This window comes from Labeo rohita, unplaced genomic scaffold (genome assembly GCF_022985175.1).
Source record: "Labeo rohita strain BAU-BD-2019 unplaced genomic scaffold, IGBB_LRoh.1.0 scaffold_343, whole genome shotgun sequence".
NCBI lineage: Eukaryota > Metazoa > Chordata > Actinopteri > Cypriniformes > Cyprinidae > Labeo > Labeo rohita.
This window is the reverse complement of record NW_026129261.1, coordinates 54363-73904: the sequence shown is the minus strand read 5'-3', so window position 1 is coordinate 73904 and position 19542 is coordinate 54363. Positions and strand designations below refer to the sequence as shown.

The following is a 19542-nucleotide window of genomic DNA, read 5'->3' as shown; positions in this document are numbered from 1 at the left end:
AAATACAGATACAAATACCGGCTGCTTTGCACACCCCTAATAGCAGTATATGAAACGTGTTTCTTTCGTCCCCGCTCTCCCCCTATATATTATACTTAAGATAATTAATAATATCAAAAGTGTAAGTTAAACAACTGGTTACTGAAAAAAAAAAAACTTATTTGCAGCAGTACTGTACATTGTGTTAGGTTCAAGGGAATAAATTGGCCATAACGATAGATTGATCCAAAATGAATTTTTGTTCCACTTAACATGTTCAGAATGGTTTGATCTTCATATCAGGGAAGAGTGTTGGAAAATAAGATGAAGTCATGATAATTTTTACACTTTTGAAACACTGGTGATGTACCGTAGAGAAAACAGATTTCACAGTAAATGATTTTATTTTCAGCAGTAAGAAAAAAAGTGTTTTAAAGCTTGTTTTTGAATTTTGTAATTCATAATTATTTGATTATATTCTTTTTAATTTTTAGGCTAAAACTGCCTGTACTCTGATTTTGCTGTAAATGTATAAAGCAAAGTGCTTTGTAAGACTGGGGGGCATTTTACCCCAACTTGTGCGGCAAAACGCCCCCTTTGGTACAAATTCATTTTTTGTTAAAATTCTAATAACATGAAAACTCTGGACATTTTTCATACTTGGTTTATAATTGATGTCATCGTTACTAAAACTATGATAACTTTTCTGAACAAACTGAACTTTTGTTTCACAGAAAAAAAATTACACAGTCCTTAAGGGGGCATTTTCCCCCAATCTACCCTTTGTTGGGGATTGCTCTGCTGTTTTTAACTTGCATTTGGACAAACAACAAAAGTGAATGCAGCAACTTGAACTGAAATGTATGTGCTAGTGCTTGTTATGTGTAACTAAAGTTGTAAAAGTAAAAGTCTGTAAAACATGGAACAATAAATAATAGTTTTAAGGAATATTTTTTAAAAACAGCAAAATAATAATAATAATAATAATAATAACTTCAATGTACTCATTTTATTTTAAGAAGCTCAGAATGAATCCTTGGAATAGTTGGAATGTTTAACTGTTGAACTGTTTTACTTTAAATGTTTAAAAATAATTTAAGTGTTTCAAATGTATTTCCTCAGAACATTTTAATTTCATTGACAATATTATATGCCATTTTAGTCAGATAAAAATACAATTTACTGAAATGAATACATATGACACGATAATCGCAGAATTTAAGGATTTTTTTAAAATTAAGATTAATGCTGTCTATTAACAATGTAAAGAAAGAAGAAAAGAAGTGATAATGCTATACTCAGTGCCTGAATTACATGTCTCTACAGATCAGTGAGTATTTGACGAACCATGGCATTCCCAAGGCAGATCCCAGTCGTAGCAGGACCTAGCAAAACACAAAGAGAAAAAAACATTGACCAGATACTAAAGACACTCAATGTCATTAAGCAGAAGATGACTGAGGAGTTACTGAGTTTGTGTGAAAAACTGTATTCAGTGATGAACTGTCACACTTTAGTTACATCAGATGAGGAATCAAATTCAAACGAGCAGCCGTTCATACAGACAAATGAGAACTCAAGAAGGTGGCATCAAACCAGCCGTCGTTGGTGGTCCAAGCGTGAAAATCTAGCTAACACTGATGCCAGCAGGACATACAAACTGCCAGCTCTTACTCTGGTTCCTGAACCTGAATTTGAAGGAAGTGATGGAGCTCAAGTTTTCCTTGGGTTGAGGGATGATGGCACTGAGGATGTGAATATCGGATACCTTGTTCTTGAGCTTCGTAAGTACACACTGAAGGAATATATTCAAGATCATTTACCAGATGACACGGCTGAGAGAACTTTGGTTCTGAAGAAGCTGGTGAAGGAAGTTCTCTGCATTTTAAAGGTTTTACACGACCAGCAGACCAAAGTGCTCCATTGCGACATCAAACCCCAGAATGTCCTGATTGGTACGTGCTAAACTTGTGAAATTAATTAGAATTTTTTTTTCTTTAAATTACTTTAAATTTGAACTTTCTATTTGTTATAGTCATAACTGGAAAAGCCAGACTGGCTGATTTTGGCATAAGTCTTCGACTGAAACAGGATGAAACAACTTTAAAAACAAGCATTGCTGGAACTGAATGCTGGAAGGCAATGGAGACTATAAATGAGAAGTTCAACACTAGGGACAAGAGGAGCTCAGACATTCAGGTATGTTTTTAGTATTTATCAGTTAAAAATGTACTAAATCCGAATTACTAGTAACACTGTAACCTGTTTTAAGGTTGCTGGGATGTTAGTCTACTACATTCTCTCTGGAGGACACCATCCGTTTGGTGAAGATGTGGATTGTGAGTACAACATTTCACGAGGAAGATACTCACTGGAGCATCTGGATGATGATGTAGCGAAGGATCTCGTTGAATGGATGATCAATGAAGATCCAATCGAGAGACCAACTGTGGAGCAAACCCTCGCACACCCCTTCTTCTGGGCTGATGACAGGTAAAACACTAATTTGGCAATGAAATTCATAACTCTAAAATTAACAACCAACACATGATCTTATTAAAGTCATGATCTGTAATTCTGGTGCAAGCCAGAGAGGTTCAGCACTGCTTAAGATACTTGCAACTTATGGTTTTATATTAAATGAAGGGGAAGTTGCATTGTATCTGGATTTTCTTCATATCAGTTGATGATACTGTACTGTTTTTGAAATCCTGTCAGGAGAGTGGAGTATATAAAAAAACTGGGAAACCAGAAAGAGGTCGAGAACTGTCGTAATGCTGATGAGGAGCTCCTTCAAGCTGTTAAAATATACACAGAGGGGAAAAGCTTTTCTAAATGGAAAACTAAAGTGAGTAACTTCAATGTAAAAAAATTTCAAACATGCTTATATAAATATGTTAGGGATGCACAATTATTATCGGACTGATATTGTAATCGGCCAATAATGGCTTTTAATGTAAATATGTAAAAATTATGCCGATATGTCTTGCCGATAAAAGGAAATACATCGACTCGTGTGCTCAGGGTGTGCTAGCGATTAGATCAGGTCAACAGAGTTGGCTCATTCTTAAGGTGAAGTTTTGCCTGAATAATGTTTAGATTCACTGTTTTAGATCGCTGCATTTAAACTGAGAATAAAAATACAGAATGACGCACCCTTAACATATTGTTAAATAACTGTTTCTTTATTTTATTATTACTTAAGTTATTGTTATATTAAGTTATTAAATATTGTATATGTCAAAAGCATCAAATATTGGCAATATTAAGAGGATTTAGCATTTCCAGTTAATGTAGGCATGTTACATTTTTCTTACAATTAGTTAAATTAGCCTAATTTTCCCCACAATAATTTCATAACACATCACCGATTGGTACAGATTAGGCTTCTGGCCTTAATTTTTTTTTTTTTTTTTTTACGGGTCTATTAATTTGTACAATGAATTGTATGCCTATAAGTAAAATGATTAACACTGCAGACATCAAAAAATTTTAAGAGAATCTTTATTTCATGCGCAGATTTTCGAAAACAACCTGTTTAATGGGAAATACACTTCTCTTGTTTTTAGTATACAAGAGAAATATTAAGGGGTAGTTTAAGACAGTTATATATTGTTATTGTTAAAGTAGATTAGTCTCTCGTCGTCTATATATGCACCGTTAATGCAGGGTTAGAAATCGCCATCAGTTTTTTTCAGTTTCACTTTCTGTATAGTAAATTGACTTGCGTTTACCAACATAACTCTTGCGGAAAGTTTGCACGTTGCTTGTGTGATATCCATTGGCTCGCCTTCATGGTTTAAAACAGAAATATTTCCAATATTGCAACGTAACCACCACCACTCCCATGAAAAAATGCCGGTACGCTAAAGACTAAAATATAAAAGATAGAAATACCCCACTGTCCTAATCCTAACTATTGTGTATCATATGCACACCAAAGTCAATTTCTGCATATTCACTCCAAATAGAAACAGAAACTTGTGGTATTGATACACGCTTTTATAATTCATGATATAAATCAGCATAGATTTTTATTTTAAGACAATCATATGCTCCCATGGGTCACATAAAATGGTGGCGTGCCATAATGGGCCCAGGGGCCTTAAGTTTGACGCATGCTGTAGGGGGTTGCTGTAGGCCTACTTCTATTAAAATGAAAGTAAAATACACATATATTAAATTCTGATTAAATAAAGCAGTAACTGATGTCATAAAAGTGTGAGTATGTTTTGATTTAAAAGTCAGAAGCTATAACTTACATGAATAAAAGAAAAAAAAAAAACACAAACACGACACTTAAATTAAATTATTACATGAAATAAAATTAAATAGTTTTATATATACTGATTTATTCATTAATGTGTAATGTGTTATTTTGTTTAAACAAATTATGAGCTCTAAAAGACTTTCAGAATTTTTACAACTCTTTTGACCCCTTTAACAAATGTTTACATAATAAAATAATGAAAATTGTAACAACTTCAAACATTTGGCTTAATGTCTTCAAGACTTTCATCAGCTGAATGCAAAATCAGATGAATATAGAGCATGGCCAGCTTTAATCTTGGTTTAAAAAATAAATTGTATTTGTAAATATATTTCTTTTCTCAGTTGTCACCTGAGCTTGTCCAGAAACTGGATGGTAAGAAGAAACCCTATCCTGAGAACACACTGGGCCTGCTGCGATTTATACGCAACCTACACGAGCATTAGTGAGTTACATGTAATACATTGTATTTATACCAAAATAAAGTAGTATTATTGCATGTCAGAACATGTTTGGTGTTTTGTTCTCAAAATAGTCTAGAAGACGCAGAGAGCATCAATCTGATGGCTTCATTCCCTGATCTGTTTGGGAGTGTGTTCAGGTTTGCGAAGGAGAGAGGATGGAACTCCAGGCTGGGTCTGGAACCGTTCTTCAGCTCAGCTCCACAGATCTGATTGTTGTCATTTTTGGTTTTCATATGTATATGACGACATGGATGATCGTAAATGGGATCCTAGTGCCAGCCAGTCTGAAGCAAGTCCACCGACTAGCAGCTCTGAACAACACTTGCAACAACAAAAAAACCACTTACTGATAATTTCAACTCAGGAAGGAGATTGTCAAATTTGGAGCAAGTAACCAAATTAATGGTCAAAGACAAAGCACATTATGACCATCACTTGACATCACTTGAGGAAATCATCAGTAGAGACTTTGTTGGGTGGTCCCCCCCCCCCACTCAGGACAAAGCCCAGGCTCCTTCTAGACCTTTTGACCTTTTTGTTCCTCAGAGAACACGTCCTCACATTAAAAGAACGACACAGAGACTGTCTTTTGCATATGTAGATGCGCCAAAATGATCTCAAAAGGACTTATAAACGAATATCAGTCCAATGCATAACTCCATATCGTGTATGTAACCCACACTAATCAATCACAAGTCTAAATGGTCAAGACACCATTTGGGATGTGTCCAACAGCCGAGTTTAAAGGGGTCATATGATGTTTCTAAAAAGAACATTATTTTGTGTATTCAGTGCATTGTGATTGGCGGAATACCTCAAGCGTGTGACGGAAATGTTACGCCCCTTACCATGTTGTGATCACAGTGTCTCCGCAAGATGGCAGCAGCTGCAACAGTACTACAGAATAAAAGTTACGCCTTCTTTCTTTGCATATACATGTGGGCGGAGTCACGCAAATCTTCCCACACAGTGATGTAGACGTGGGGGCGTGTTTGAATGAGCCGTTTAACTTTTATAAAGAATATCTCTTTGGATTTGAGACTTTAATCTTTGCAACTTTACAGATCTTATATATGCACGAACAGCTTGTAACACTTCAAAGACAAAGGAAAACATGAAATCACATCATATGACCCCTTTAAAAACTAATTTAGCTTTTTGCCTATTTGGCTTTTAGCCATCCCTTTTTGCCACTGTTTTTTGACATCACTTTTTGCGTTCTTTGAGCGCTCTTCTAGTCCCGTTACATTCTTTTATTCTTTCTTTACGTTGAGAGTTTTGTGTTCTGAGTTAAGTTTTGCCACAATGCTGTGTCTCTTTGAATCCGACCTTGAGTCTGTGTCTGCCAAAAACTTCAACCAGCCCACAACTCCTCATCTTCAGTCAATGCCCAAGACGTCACTTCTAATGACTACTGAACTTCCAGCCAATCAGCAACCTTGGGAAACCCCGTTCTGCAAGGATGACAACAAAGGGAATCCCTTAACGTGAAGGCAACACAAGTACAACCTCCAGATTGTAGCTAAACTGGTGCATTTACGATAAAGTTTAATAGCCTTATTGAGAAACTCAGGGCAAGGGTTAATTAGATGACTGATGGTTGTTCAGGTCTAAGCAATTGCATATATCTCTACAATCTTGGGATTTCATATTTTCACTCTTCAAAACTCATTCTGTTTTTTACTTTCGTTCTTTCTGCAACTTGTGTGAATGCATATGTGCTAGATTAGTTTATATGTCCTAGATTTATCCAGTAAAGTCTTATTTATATAGAAAAGAGAAGTATCTTGTGTTTTGTGCTTACAAGTTAATGTCTTAAACTGACGGTCTTTTTACTGTTCTAATAAATGCTGGTTTCATGATATTTTGGATATTAATACCTATTGCAGAGTTAATGTTATATGGCTCGTTCAATGAATCACTGGCCGACTCGGTGATCAGCCTTAGAACAGTGATTCTGTTCAAATTAGCTAAACTGACCTGTTTCCCTTACACTACAGTGCCAGCTGTCTGATACACACCACACAACCTTTGCCACGCCATCAGATCACCTACACCAGAGAAGGCTAAGTGTTGATGCAGGCCTGGCCCTGTACAAAACCACAAAACACTTTGTAACAAGTTAATTGAGGAGGAAAACCACACTGAAAATCAAAATAAACAATATTTAATCCAATTCAATAAAACTTAAATACACAAGAAACAGTGGCTGATCTGCCCTTTAGCGGAAGTCCGCTGCAGTAAACCACAGTTACCAAATCTCGGTGCTCAATCTCACAACCAAACTCCGAATACAGAGGGAATACGGTTATTCAATGCTCATACACAACCATCAGCCCATAGGAGGTACCGCAACAGTAAATACTTTCTTGCCCATTTTCCCCACGGTGAGTCAATAAATTACCCTGTATGAAAAGGTGTAAGAGAAAGAAAAGGCTGCACGTTAAGCATAACTTTGGTAACAAACCAAACTCACGGTATCTCACCTTGAGTTTGTGGCAACTCTCTGACCGCTGGCTAGAGGGGCAGAAGACTGCAACATCTCTTGTCCAGGTCTGTCACTGGCTGGGATGGCATCATCTCCCTGCGTATCCAAGTTCATGTCGTGGACAGTTTTTTGTCTAGCAGGGGTTAAAAAATGGTACACGCTCTCTGGCAAACAAACAACTTACAAAATGGATCTTTCCATACTCAGGAAGGCCAGGCAATCCTCCTTTTCGCTATCAATTTCAACTCCTTGGACAGCAGATTGCAGACATGGCTGGGATATTACCAGTTTAGAAGGCTGATCTCCAAGTCGAGCTGACCTCATCTCAGTCACCCGATGGTGGCTGTGGTCTTTCAAATAAATCGGCTGCCCTTTGCTTAAACCAGTGTTGTGTACCTGTGTTACGCCCCACGGCTCGAAAAGGATGTAACAACAACGGGGACACATGAGAAAGTGCAAATAATACACAAAATGTATTAACATATTAGAACTATACAGAAATGAAACAATGTAGCGTGAGACAGTCAAGAATCAGTAGTGTAGAGTTAAGTGAATGCATGACCATGTAATGGGCTGTATGAGTGTTGGATGCGTAAAATAAAAAAAGATAAAAGGAAACCAAACGAAATCAAATCCCGCGTGCAGCTCCCGCTGGCCAGTTGTGATGCTGCCTTTTAGAAGGCCAGACAGGAACCCGGCAACAGGTGTCCTCGACAAAACCCATCCAAAGGCAATCAATTGGGAGGCGGAGCAATTCAACCTAAAGATGACAGACATACAAATGGGTTGTCACAACCTGGTTATTATAATGTTGTTGTTGATATTCTGCCACATCTTCAAGATGTGCCAGACTGTGCGCCACATGTAGCCATTCCTCATGGTGCTGTACCTAGTTTCCCCAGGAACATCGCACTGACCAAGTGTAACGGAAGCTATCGGCAGGTGCTGTGCAGGGAACCTCACTCCCCTGATCTCAAGAGGTGCACTAGCAACTGATGTTAATGTCTGCGCTCTTTAGCCTCCTTGTTAGTGCGCCTGCCTCCAATGCTGGAGATCTGGGTCCCAGACCCGCTCAGCAGGGCCATCCACAGGAGTCTCTGAATAGTTTAAAAAATAACATGAATGTTCTAAATGAGTTGTTTATTATTATATAATGTACTAGTATATAAACTCTGAAGATGTCCCTGGTGTTCTTTACTTGCATTTACTTCCCAGTAGATACTCTCTGAATTTCTCAGTGATGTACAGTATTTGAGTATATAATTACTTATTGTACTTAAGTTTATTTTGGGCTATTTTGTAGTTTTACTGAGTATCAAAGATGTTAGCAACTTTTGCTCTCTACTTGACTACATTTTTGAATATTCACTCTTCACTCCAACACACGTGTGAACTTTTTTAAATGCATTTGCATGAGTGCAAACTCTGACTGGATTACTTGGCTACACATCACCTCATATCACCTAAAATCACTTCTATCTTGTGTGTTTTCCCCTTAACATTTTTTTTTCTTTTTCTGTGCAATGAGTAAAAGGCTTTTTATTTTAAGTACTAGTGACAAATGTTGAATGTCTGACTTATTTTGGCGATATTCACACAAATTTTAGCTTAATCTGATATAGAATTTTAATTTTGTAAATCCCTGATTTGATTTCTCATTCATTGAGTGTTAGAAATGTTTTGAATGCTAATGTAAATAAATGCTTATGAACACTGGTTATCATTTGATTATTAATTTATAAAAAAAAATTTACGTTTTGCTGTTTATAAAACTGTATATATCACTCCTAAAATAATAAAATGTACAGTTAGTGTTTTAAAAGAATAAAGAAATGAAGATGGTTATAGCCACCTTGGAAAGGGAGGGATTTTGATATGATCAAAGTGACATTAAATAATGCCATAATAAACTTTACTGGGTCAAGAAACAAATCGATAGGATTGATCAGACCTTTATTTTGAGTCAGTACAGAAGTAGCAGAATTAAGCACAACTGCAGTGTTGAATGGGATGTGGGACCTTTTAGTGGTTTCTTACTCCCTTTTCCTAAAGTAGGCGTCGCATAGATGACGTGCACAGAGTTTAGGAATGAGGAAAGTATTGCACATTTTTTTGGATGCCTAGTACTATCGATGCAGATAGGCTACCAATACCGATAGGACTACCTTTAATGGAACGGTTTTGCGATTTCTTGGAACAAAATAGGTAAATATAACTATTTTATATTCTATTTGAACATTTTGCTGAGCGTTTATTTATATAGCATATATAGCATCATTTCCTTTATTTTAACAACTTTTAATTTAAACTTATCAAACGACAAACAAACCAGTTATATAAACCAGTCACATATACATTGGTGGCTATGTAAAACTACTCCAAATAATTCAAATAATTTCTTTCTGTAATGAGCGTGCTAGTATGGACTGATGTGAATGCTTAGGCTGTAGCACGGGCGTTTAGATTACAGGAGAAACTTTTTATCTACTCTTTAGAAACTCGTATCTACTCTTCGAGATCGGTCCGGAACCCATCCTGGGTTTAATTTTCAAGAAAATAAAAAGCGCGCGCAAAAAACGGAAGTAAAGGAGCCCTGGTGAAAAAAACAGCATATGCTGGTAGGCATGTTTGATGCTGGCTTAAGCTGCTAAACCAGCTAAGGACTAGCATAAACCAGCAAAGGTCCAGCTTAAACCAGCATCAAAACATACCTACCAGCATATGCTGTTTTTTCACCAGGGAGACCAAATGTAAATAAGAATTCCAGTTTTTGTTTATTCCAGTAAACTGTTTTGATCTTTATGTTGGTGATTACTCTGCTCTTTTATGTTGCATTTTGATAAACAACAAAAGTGAACTTGAAGTGAAAAAGATGCTATGTGCTAGTCAAAATGGGTAACTAGAGTTATGAATATGCCATTGCTATAACGATTGGCAAAAACATGTGTCTTATGAGAATATACAGTAAAAAAGTAATACTTTAGTGTAGGCTACTCATGCTGTTATTTCAGGAGCTCAGGACACTTTCATGTTACATTTTGTTTATGAATCTTTTACATTTGGAATGTTTTACTTAGTAAATGTTTTTATGTGTTTGAAATGTATTTTCTCAAAACAGTATCATACATTTTATTGTCACTGACAATCTCAGTTGTGGCAGGAAGGTCTTCTGCAGACAGGAAGACCACTCTGTTGTGGCGACCCCTGACAAGAAATGGAGCAAGACCAAAGAGAGAGAAGGGTCAGATTAAAATTTAATGAAATTACAGAATTGTAAGATTTTTAAGTAAAAATATATATAGACTGGGAAAGAAGTAATAATGCTATACTCAGGCTCTAATTTTGTTTCTGTTTAACATGTCTCTACAGATTGCAATGAGTACATCCATGGAATTACAGTTCCAAGTACCATTTGTGGTTCCACTCCCAGTACCTAGAAAAACAGACCCCCTAATACAATGCATCATAGAAAACAAGTTAAAGAAACTTCATGAATTAATAAGAGGCAGAGATATTAATGGACTGTATCCTTCTGAAATCTGGAATGATGATGTTACACCACTAACTGCAGCAGTTTTATGCAGAAATGAAATAATCTGCTCTCATCTACTTAAGGAGTTGGCTAATCCAAACATACGCTCAACAAATGGACAAACTCCTCTACATTATGCTGCATTTACAACTGGAGTTTCACTGAGTATTGTGAAAAGATTACTTGCAGCAAAAGCTAACCCAAATGGATATCAATCGCAGATTTTTACTCCATTGCAATATGCTGTTGATCATTACCGTGAAGACATTGTGAAAGCACTTATAGAGGCTGGAGCTTCACCTGTAAGGAACTATGGGGTGAAACCAGAGCTTGATAAAAAAGTGGAGAGAATGATTCATCAGTTATCATCACAGGGTGAAGTGTTTGAGAAAGCACATCTATATCTCTCCTTTAGTTGTGCTATACGAACAAAAAATCAGACAGACGTTTACAGACTGTATAAGGAACATTTCTTTCGAGAGAATCCTTTTGATTATTTGATTTATTTTGAGCTCTATTTGACTGTCCCTGGCCCCAGTGCGGAACAGTATAATCAGAGCGCCATCAAGTGGTTAAAAGATACAAAGAGTGCAGACAGATACATTGAGGGAGTCATCAAACGCTTCCCAAAAATCCCTCAGGAATACTGGACATTTGCACTGAACTGCATGTATGTTGCTTTGTGTGTCAGTGAAAGTGTTTCTCCTCAGGTATTTAATGATCTTGTGTCTATTCTAACAAACAGTCTTCAGCACACTGGAAATGCACAAGGAGAAAAAGTCAATCAACTGATTCTAAAGATACTTAATGTCATGATGCAGAAGACGTCTGAGCAGAAACTAGGACTCAGTCATTCTGTCTATGGAAAGTTATGCAAAAGTCTATTGCCTCTCACACATCCTAATTATTCAAGTCTGATTGGAATGATGACCTATGGATTGTTGGCCAATATAAATTACTTTGCTCCTGAATTTGTAGCATTGTGTGGATTGTCACCCATCCCAGAGATGATACTTATCAAAGCAGAGACAGAGATGGATGAAGTCATGAAAAAGAAGCTGCAAAGGTTGGATGAATCACTGAGAAATCCAGCAGGTTCAAGTGCAGTGGATAGTTTATGTGAGGAGACTTCAGCTCTGTCTACAAGCAGGAAGAAGAAAAAGAAGAGGAAGAAGAAAAAAATTCAGCAAGAGGAATCACAAGAAAGTGAGCAGGAAGATAAAAGAGACTCTGTAGTCACATCCATTGAGGAATCAATATCAAGTGTGCAGCCGTTCACACAGACAAATGAGAACTCAAGAAGGTGGTGTCAAATCAGCTGTTGTTGGAGGCGCAAGCTTGAAAAGCTAGCTAACATTGATGCTAGCCAGACATACAGACTGGGAAACCTTATTCTTGTTCTTGACCCTGAATTTCTGATCGCTAGAGGAAGTGATGGAACAGAAGTTTTCCTTGGTTTGAGGAATGACGGCACTGAGGTGGCTGTGAAACGAATGATTAAGTCAAATTACCAAGTCCTCAGAAATGAGGAGGAATTTTTACGACTTCCACAGCTCGATAATCCCTCCATTGTGCGATATGTGGACTTTGCTGAAGATGACAATTTCGGATACCTTGTTCTTCAGCTTTGTGAGTACACACTGGAGGAATATATCCAAGATCATTTACCAGATGACACAGCTGAGAGAACTTTGGTTCTGAAGAAGCTGGTGAAGGAAGTTCTCTGCAGTTTACAGGTTTTACACGACCAGAAAACCAAAGTGCTCCATCGTGACATCAAACCCCAGAATGTCCTGATTGGTAGGAACTAACCCAAAGTTTCAATATTTAATTAATTTATCAAAACTACATTTGTTCTTTAAAAATGACAGTGTTCTTTACCTGTTTCCCAGACATAAATGGAAAAGCTAGATTGGCTGATTTTGGCATAAGTCGTCGATTGAACCTCAGCCAATCCACTTTACGAACAAGCATTGCTGGAACTAGATTCTGGAAGGCAAAAGAGACCATAGATGAGGAGTCCAACACTGGGTACAAAAGGAGCTCCGACATTCAGGTGGTTTCTTCTTTTAAGTCAGTAGTTTTGTAATTATTATAATTAAAATTAAAAACACAGAATTTGGTGAAAATTCTAAACTAATAATAACACTGTAAGCTTTTTTTTTGAAGGTTGCTGGGATGTTAGTGTACTATATTCTCTCTGGAGGACACCATCCATTTGGTAAAGGTCCACGTTGTGAAGTCAACATTCTAGAAGGAAGATACTCACTGGAGCATCTGGATGATGATGTAGCGGAGGACCTTGTCGAATGGATGATCAATGAAAATGAAAAAAAGAGACCAACTGTGGAGCAAACCCTTGCACACCCCTTTTTCTGGACTGATGACAGGTAGATCTTCCACTGATTTTGGGGATGACATTTATCACTCTAAACAAGCTAGGGAGGTTCAACACTGCTTATGGTACTACCAAATTATGGTTTTATATTAAATGAAATTTTGCATTGTATCTAGATAATTTATTTATCAGCTGATGATATTGTACTGTTTTTGAAATTCTGTCAGGAGAGTGGAGTATTTGAAAAAAATTGGAAACCAGAAAGAGGGTGAAAACTGTCAAAATGTTGATGAGGAGCTCCTTCAAGCTGCTGAAAAATGCACAGAGGGAAAAAGCTTTTCTGAATGGAAGACTAAAGTGAGTAACTTCAATGTTCAAATATTTGAACATACAAATAAATAAATTAAATAATTTAAAATCATTTAAATGTAGTTATTGGTCTGCTATAATCTTGGTTTGAAAAATAATTTTACTTTTGTAAATCCAAAGTTCTGTCATGAAACTCTAGATGGCGCAGTCCGATAGGTCAAACTCAATATGACATATGACATCATTATCACACAGCGCATCTGATTGGTTCTTTTTGTGTTAGCAGCCACTGAGCTCACTGCTCAACATTTAAATACTTGGCTAGTGCTTGCTGTAGCAGCTGCAGAAAGAATCTGATCTCTAAATCTAAGATAAGTGAATGCTCTTTTCTGCCTAATCAATTTAAAAAATGAGCAACCATAAACAAGCATCTGTGTTTATACAGCTGGAGCAAACACACAGTCTAGAGCATGTAATCGCTCTGAGGACACACAGACAGTAACGGACATTAGAGCAGGCTTAAATGAAATAGGCATTCTCATGTGAATACATTTCACCCGGGGTTCGCCATATTGAACAGCCCAATCTCAATGTTCACATTCGTTTATTTCAAAGGTCAGTGTTTTCATTAGCTGTGATGAGTGTGCAGTTCATTTCAGTTGCACGCAGTGTCAGAAGCACATACTTTTATTACTCTTAATAGCTTACTGTACAAATAGAGAACAAAGTTATATCAATGACAGTTACTTAAAGGGTTATTTCATCCAAAAGCAGATATATTCCGCCAAGACCAAACACATTAACATTGTCATGTACATTACCATGCCAAACCCTTCAAGAGATGTCATAGAAATATATTTCTTTTGATAGATGCCATCTGAGCTTGTCCAGAAACTGGATGGTAAGAAGAAACCCTATCCTGAGAACACACTGGGCCTGCTGCGATTTATACGCAACCTACACGAGCATTAGTGAGTTACATGTTGTACATGATGTACAGTATTTACTCAATTTAGTGGTATTGTGTGTCAGACCTTGTTTCTGGTGTCTTTTTTTCTCTTCATAGTCCAGAGGATGCAGAGAGTATCAACCTGATGACTTCATTCCCTGATCTGTTTGGGAGTGTGTTCAGGTTTGCGAAGGAGAGAGGATGGAACTCCAGGGCGTGTTTGAAAAAGTTCTTCAGCTCAACTCCACAGATCTGATTGTTGCATTTTTGGTAAAACTGTGTACATTGTTTCTGCATCATGAATGTATTTCATAAATAAGTTTAAATATAGGGATAGTTTTAAGATTGTCACACTCCTTGTTTTAAATGAGCTAAAACACTAAAGATTCATCCTTCTCTACAAACAAGGTTCTGACAAATGAAAAACACTGACGCAACACTAGAAAAACATGGTTATGTAAAGTTTTCAACAGAATAATCTGTGTAATTTTAGTTATTGGTTTATCTTGTTAAAAATATGTCAACATCTGGTAAACAGCTTCCTCATGGCAGTACTTTTATCACACTTTTTTTTCAATTATAAATATCTTACAGTTTCTACATATAACATTTATTAACAGAAGCAACTATATTATTAGAAATAGAAATGTAATGTTTATGTGAATAAGGATAGGAAATATATTTATAAGGTATAAGACTAGGATATTAGATATTAATTTTGATTGACAACACTGTAAAAAACAATTTACTGATTCAACTTAAAAGAATTTGTTACACAGCAGCCTTAAAATTTTAAGTTCAGTCAACTCAAAAAAAGTTTAGTCAACTTGAAATGTTAACTTGTAATAAATGACAGCTTAGATATTTGAGTTCATTCAACTTAAAATAATTTAAGGCAACTGGGTAACAAGCCCAGCTTTTAAGTTTCACAAACCAAATTGTTTTAGTCAACTCAAATATCTAAGTTTTCACTTAGTACAACATTTCAAGTTGACTAAACTTGTTTGAGTTGACTGAACTTAAAATTTTAAGGCTGCAGGGTAACACATTATTTAAAGCTGACTCAACAAATTGTGTTTTTTGCCTAGCCCCCTGGATTACGTTCGCCGTGGATCGACCCTCGCCTGTTCGTGGATTATTCTTGTGTCTTGCCCTCTGTATACCTGTTTGCCGGTGTTCGACCCTGCCTGTGCATGACCATGTCTGTGTCTCATGTCAATAAAAGCTTGCGTATGGATCCGCCTGCTCCCCGCCTCGTTCACTCCCTGACAGTTATGTGCAGCAGTGGTATTTTTTACATGCTTACAGCAGCATGTTGTGGATGTATTGGCAGTAGGGCTGGGCGATATATGGAATAAAGAAGGGTTTCTACTTCTACCAGTCGCTTAACGAATGGTTTTGTGATACAGATGCAGAGTTTGTGAATTTGGATGGTAAGGCCCATCTTATCCTAATGAGCCTTTCTCAAGTACCGGTCATCTACCAGTGGAGCTGGAGAAGTTTGCCTTGCAAGAGGAGATCTCAAACATCGAAGACGTAGTCGCTGTCAAGGGTTTCTGGATCAAGGAGGATCTTTATCTGGTCATGAACCGATACACGACTCCAAAGTGCTGTATTGGACTGCTAAGGGTTCTCAGACGTTCAGGCCCTTCCTTCGAAAGGGTCCATGATCCTGCAGCCATTTTCCTTCAAAGAAAGGTACTACCTGGCTCTGGGAAGCAACTACAGCTTCTTGCAGGTCTACCTGTGGAATGCAGAGGAGAAGGTTTTTGAGCTTTAAAGGAAGGCTACATCCAGTAGGAGTTCAAGGAGGTTTAAAACTTTGACTCCTGTTTACACAGATATTTGAGCATATCTTCACTGGTCTGAGCCTTTGAGTGCTGTTATGGACACAGTTGCAATTAAGGCACATCAGCAACCCCTCCTTTAGCAGCTGGGCATTTTTCTGGAGAGGCAAATGTTTTCAGACAAGGAAAGACTGGGAAGTGATATGGCATTATCAGGTTCAAAGTAATACGCATTACATCATACATCTGTGTAGTTTTACATAGATTCTGGGATCTCCTTGGCATTTTTATGTTTTAATTAGATTTGTTATATAATATACAGAACATGTCTTCAGCCCTGCTGAACTGCAGAGATTTGCAGTTGTCACCTGTAACTACCTAAATCACTCTACATAGTGATATATGCTGTAACTCTGAGAGCCTTTCAAAACTCTGGATGCAACAGCTGATACCATGCATGATGTGGCTGCAACAATACTGAGAATTTTTCAGAGGAATTTTCAGATCAGGCATGCTAATCAAATAGTGATAAAGGTGACAAATGCAGTCCTATGATCTTTAGAGACATTTTTTACATTTTTCATTTTTTAATATTTATTTAAATCATATATCTCTTTTGATCAATTAAAGTGAATCACCTCTCATTTTATCAGGATTGGTTCAGAATGAGGCAGAAACGTGTTTATACAGTTGAAAGTAGGGAATTCAAGAATGAAGCCTTTTGTGAAGGAAAAATATTATTTATGCTTCAATACAGGGTACTTGTCAAAAGCAGCAACCTTCAAAATGATCATACTGACAAATGTTGAATGTCTGACTTTGATAATGAGTGTGTTAAAATAAGAACCTCATTTCCATACTGTTTTGCAACCTGGGATACAGAGAGAAGAAAAACAAATAATGACTGCAGCCTGCAAAAGAATGATATTCAACTATTAATATTCAATACCTGTAAGACTTATCAATTCAATAAAAAACAACTCTTGCTGTCACTTAATGTCCTTATTCTTTCCAGTTTTAGATCAATTTGATATGCAAAAATAGAATTTTAATTTTGTATTGACTTAAAGTATTGACTTGATTTCTATTTGTTGAATGTTTGACATGTTTTTGAATACTAAAGTCAGGACAAAGTTTATGTCTTCTGTGTGTACAGTGCCTATGAACACAACAACAAAACAACAACAACAGTAATAATGTTACTAATTACTGCTGTTCAGGAGAACTTTTGGTGGATTTTTTTGTGAATATGGCCCCACCTGCACCCGATGACAAGTCAGTCTACTGCACACCCAATCAAGGGCCTTCTTACTCTGTAGTGAGCAAAAGCGTACTCTGTTGCTGTAGTGAATCACATGTTCTGGCAGTTGTAGGAAACAAGGAAGGGTGTATTTTTTCATTTCCATGCAAATCTAAAGAGCCTTGGAAGTTTTTGTAACGCCCTTACATTTAAAAAGTAAGAAACGATTGTCTGTAAGTATTATTTTTTTTTAATTTGCTGTTGTTTTAGGCTACTTGAGTATGGTTTCTTAGTCATACTTGATTAATTTGTTTTTATTTCACCTTTTCTGAATAGATGTGAGCTATTTCATAAGACACAAGTTGACTTAACCTTTTCCATAGCATAAACAGAACACTTGTTGTGATCACTTGCCTTGAAAACTAGACAGCCAGCATAATATTCTATAGTGTTTAATACTTATGGTAGCTATTATAATATTTTATTTTTTACTTAGCTCAGTAAGTTGATGAAAGTGGATGCAGAAGTCAGATGGCTTATATGCTCTGATGCAGCAAGTTAACTACGCACAAACTGTTCCACAACCAGTCACATATTTTTAATGAATTAAATTAACTAAAATTTCAATCGTATTGCTTGAGTCATTAGTTAGACAGGTGAACACAATGAAACTACAATGACACAGAAAATGGTCAATTAACTGGATGTAGATTTTAACAGAAATGTTGACAAAAATCTATATAATGTTTAAATGAATAATTATTAGCCAACAACGTTCTTGCATTTTTATTAATTACTACTGTTTACCTTTTTGCTGTCTTGTGACTTGTTTTATGGTTCTGCATCTGCTTTGAAAATTACTTCTTCTGGTGATGATGAAGCAGCATTAATGACTGAGATGTATTAAATGTCTATAATGACAATGGTGTTTAACATCTCCACAGATTGTAATGATCATATGAAGAGCAATGGCATTTCAATGGCATAAATTTACACATCCACTTCTAGCTGTACCTAGAAAAACAGACCCCCTCATACAGTGCATCATAGAGAACAAGAAGTAGAGACTTCAAAAATTATTAAGGGAAAAAGATATTAATGGACTGTACCCTTCTTAAGTCTGTGATGATGATGTTACACCATTAACTGCAGCAGTTTTATGCTTTAATGAAGAAATCTGTTCATATCTACTTGAAGAGTCAGCTGATCCAAACAAACTCTCAACAAATAGACAAACTCCTCTACATTATGCTGCTTTAACTGGAGTTCCAGTGAGAATTGTGAAAAGATTACTTGCAACAAAAGCTAACCCAAATGGACATCAATTACAATTCTTTACTCCATTGCAATGTGCTGTAGGTCGTGACCATAAAGACATTGTGAAAGCACTTATAGAGGCTGGAGCTTCACCTGTAAGGAACTATGGGGTGAAACCAGAGATTGATAAAAAGGTGGAGAGAATGATTCATCAATTATCATCACAGGGTGAAGTGTTTAAGAAAGTACATCTATTTTTCTCTTTTTTTTGTGCTGCAAGAACAAAACATCAGACAGAAGTTATATGGTCTATAAGGGAACATTTCTTTCAAGACCACCCTTTCATTCATACAATTCTGCTTGAGCTCTTCTTTGGTGTCACTGGTCTAACTGCAGAGCAGTATCGTCAGAGCACCATAAAGTGGTTAAAAGATACAAAGAGTGCAGACAGATACATTGAGAGAGTCATCAAACGCTTCCCATAAATCCCTCAGGAATACTGGACAATTGTACTGAACAGCTTAAATGCTGCGTTGTGTGTCAGTGAAAGTGTTTCTCCTCAGATATTCAGTGATCTTGTGCCAATTCTAACAAACAGTCCTCAGCACTTTGGAAACACAAACGGTGAAACAGTCATTAGTCTGATACTAAAAATACTCAATGTTATGATGCAGAAGACATCTGAGCAGAAACTGAATCATTCTGTCTATGAGAAGTTATGCAAAAGTCTATTGCCTCTCACACATTCTAATTATTCAAGTCTGATTGGAATGACGACCTATGGATTATTTGCCAATATAAATGACTTCGCTCCTGAACTTGTAGCATTGTGTGGATTGTCTGCTGTCCCAGAGACAATACTTATTAAAGCAGAGGCAGAGATGGATGAAGTCAAGAAAAAAAAAAATTGCATAAGTTGGATAATTCAC

General features: G+C 36.7%; 2 protein-coding genes across 8 annotated transcripts; both read left to right on the top strand.

The window, feature by feature from the left end:
• The first annotated feature begins 1304 nt into the window (after positions 1-1304).
• Positions 1305-5708, top strand: LOC127160397 (uncharacterized). Of its 2 annotated transcripts, none has more exons than XM_051103043.1 (6): positions 1305-1934; positions 2015-2178; positions 2252-2472; positions 2698-2827; positions 4594-4694; positions 4851-5708. In XM_051103043.1, coding segments are annotated over exons 1-6 (1224 nt in total). In that variant the 5' UTR covers positions 1305-1327; the 3' UTR covers positions 4852-5708. The 2 variants fall into 2 exon arrangements, with proteins under 2 accessions (XP_050959000.1, XP_050958999.1); XM_051103042.1 differs by having other exon boundaries at positions 4785-5708.
• A 3581-nt stretch (positions 5709-9289) lies between these two features.
• On the top strand, positions 9290-17066 carry LOC127160394 (uncharacterized). Of its 6 annotated transcripts, none has more exons than XM_051103036.1 (9): positions 9300-9406; positions 10362-10442; positions 10571-12533; positions 12626-12789; positions 12903-13123; positions 13299-13428; positions 14251-14351; positions 14447-14599; positions 15739-17066. In XM_051103036.1, the coding sequence occupies exons 2-8, from the start codon at positions 10416-10418 to the stop codon at positions 14583-14585; spliced, it is 2745 nt and encodes a 914-aa protein (XP_050958993.1). In that variant the 5' UTR covers positions 9300-9406; positions 10362-10415; the 3' UTR covers positions 14586-14599; positions 15739-17066. The 6 variants fall into 6 exon arrangements, 4 of the variants coding, with proteins under 4 accessions (XP_050958990.1, XP_050958993.1, XP_050958992.1 ...); XM_051103035.1 differs by lacking the exon at positions 15739-17066 and adding an exon at positions 15418-15566; XM_051103033.1 differs by lacking the exon at positions 15739-17066 and having other exon boundaries at positions 9290-9406; positions 10353-10442; positions 14447-15411.
• The last annotated feature ends 2476 nt before the right edge of the window (positions 17067-19542 follow it).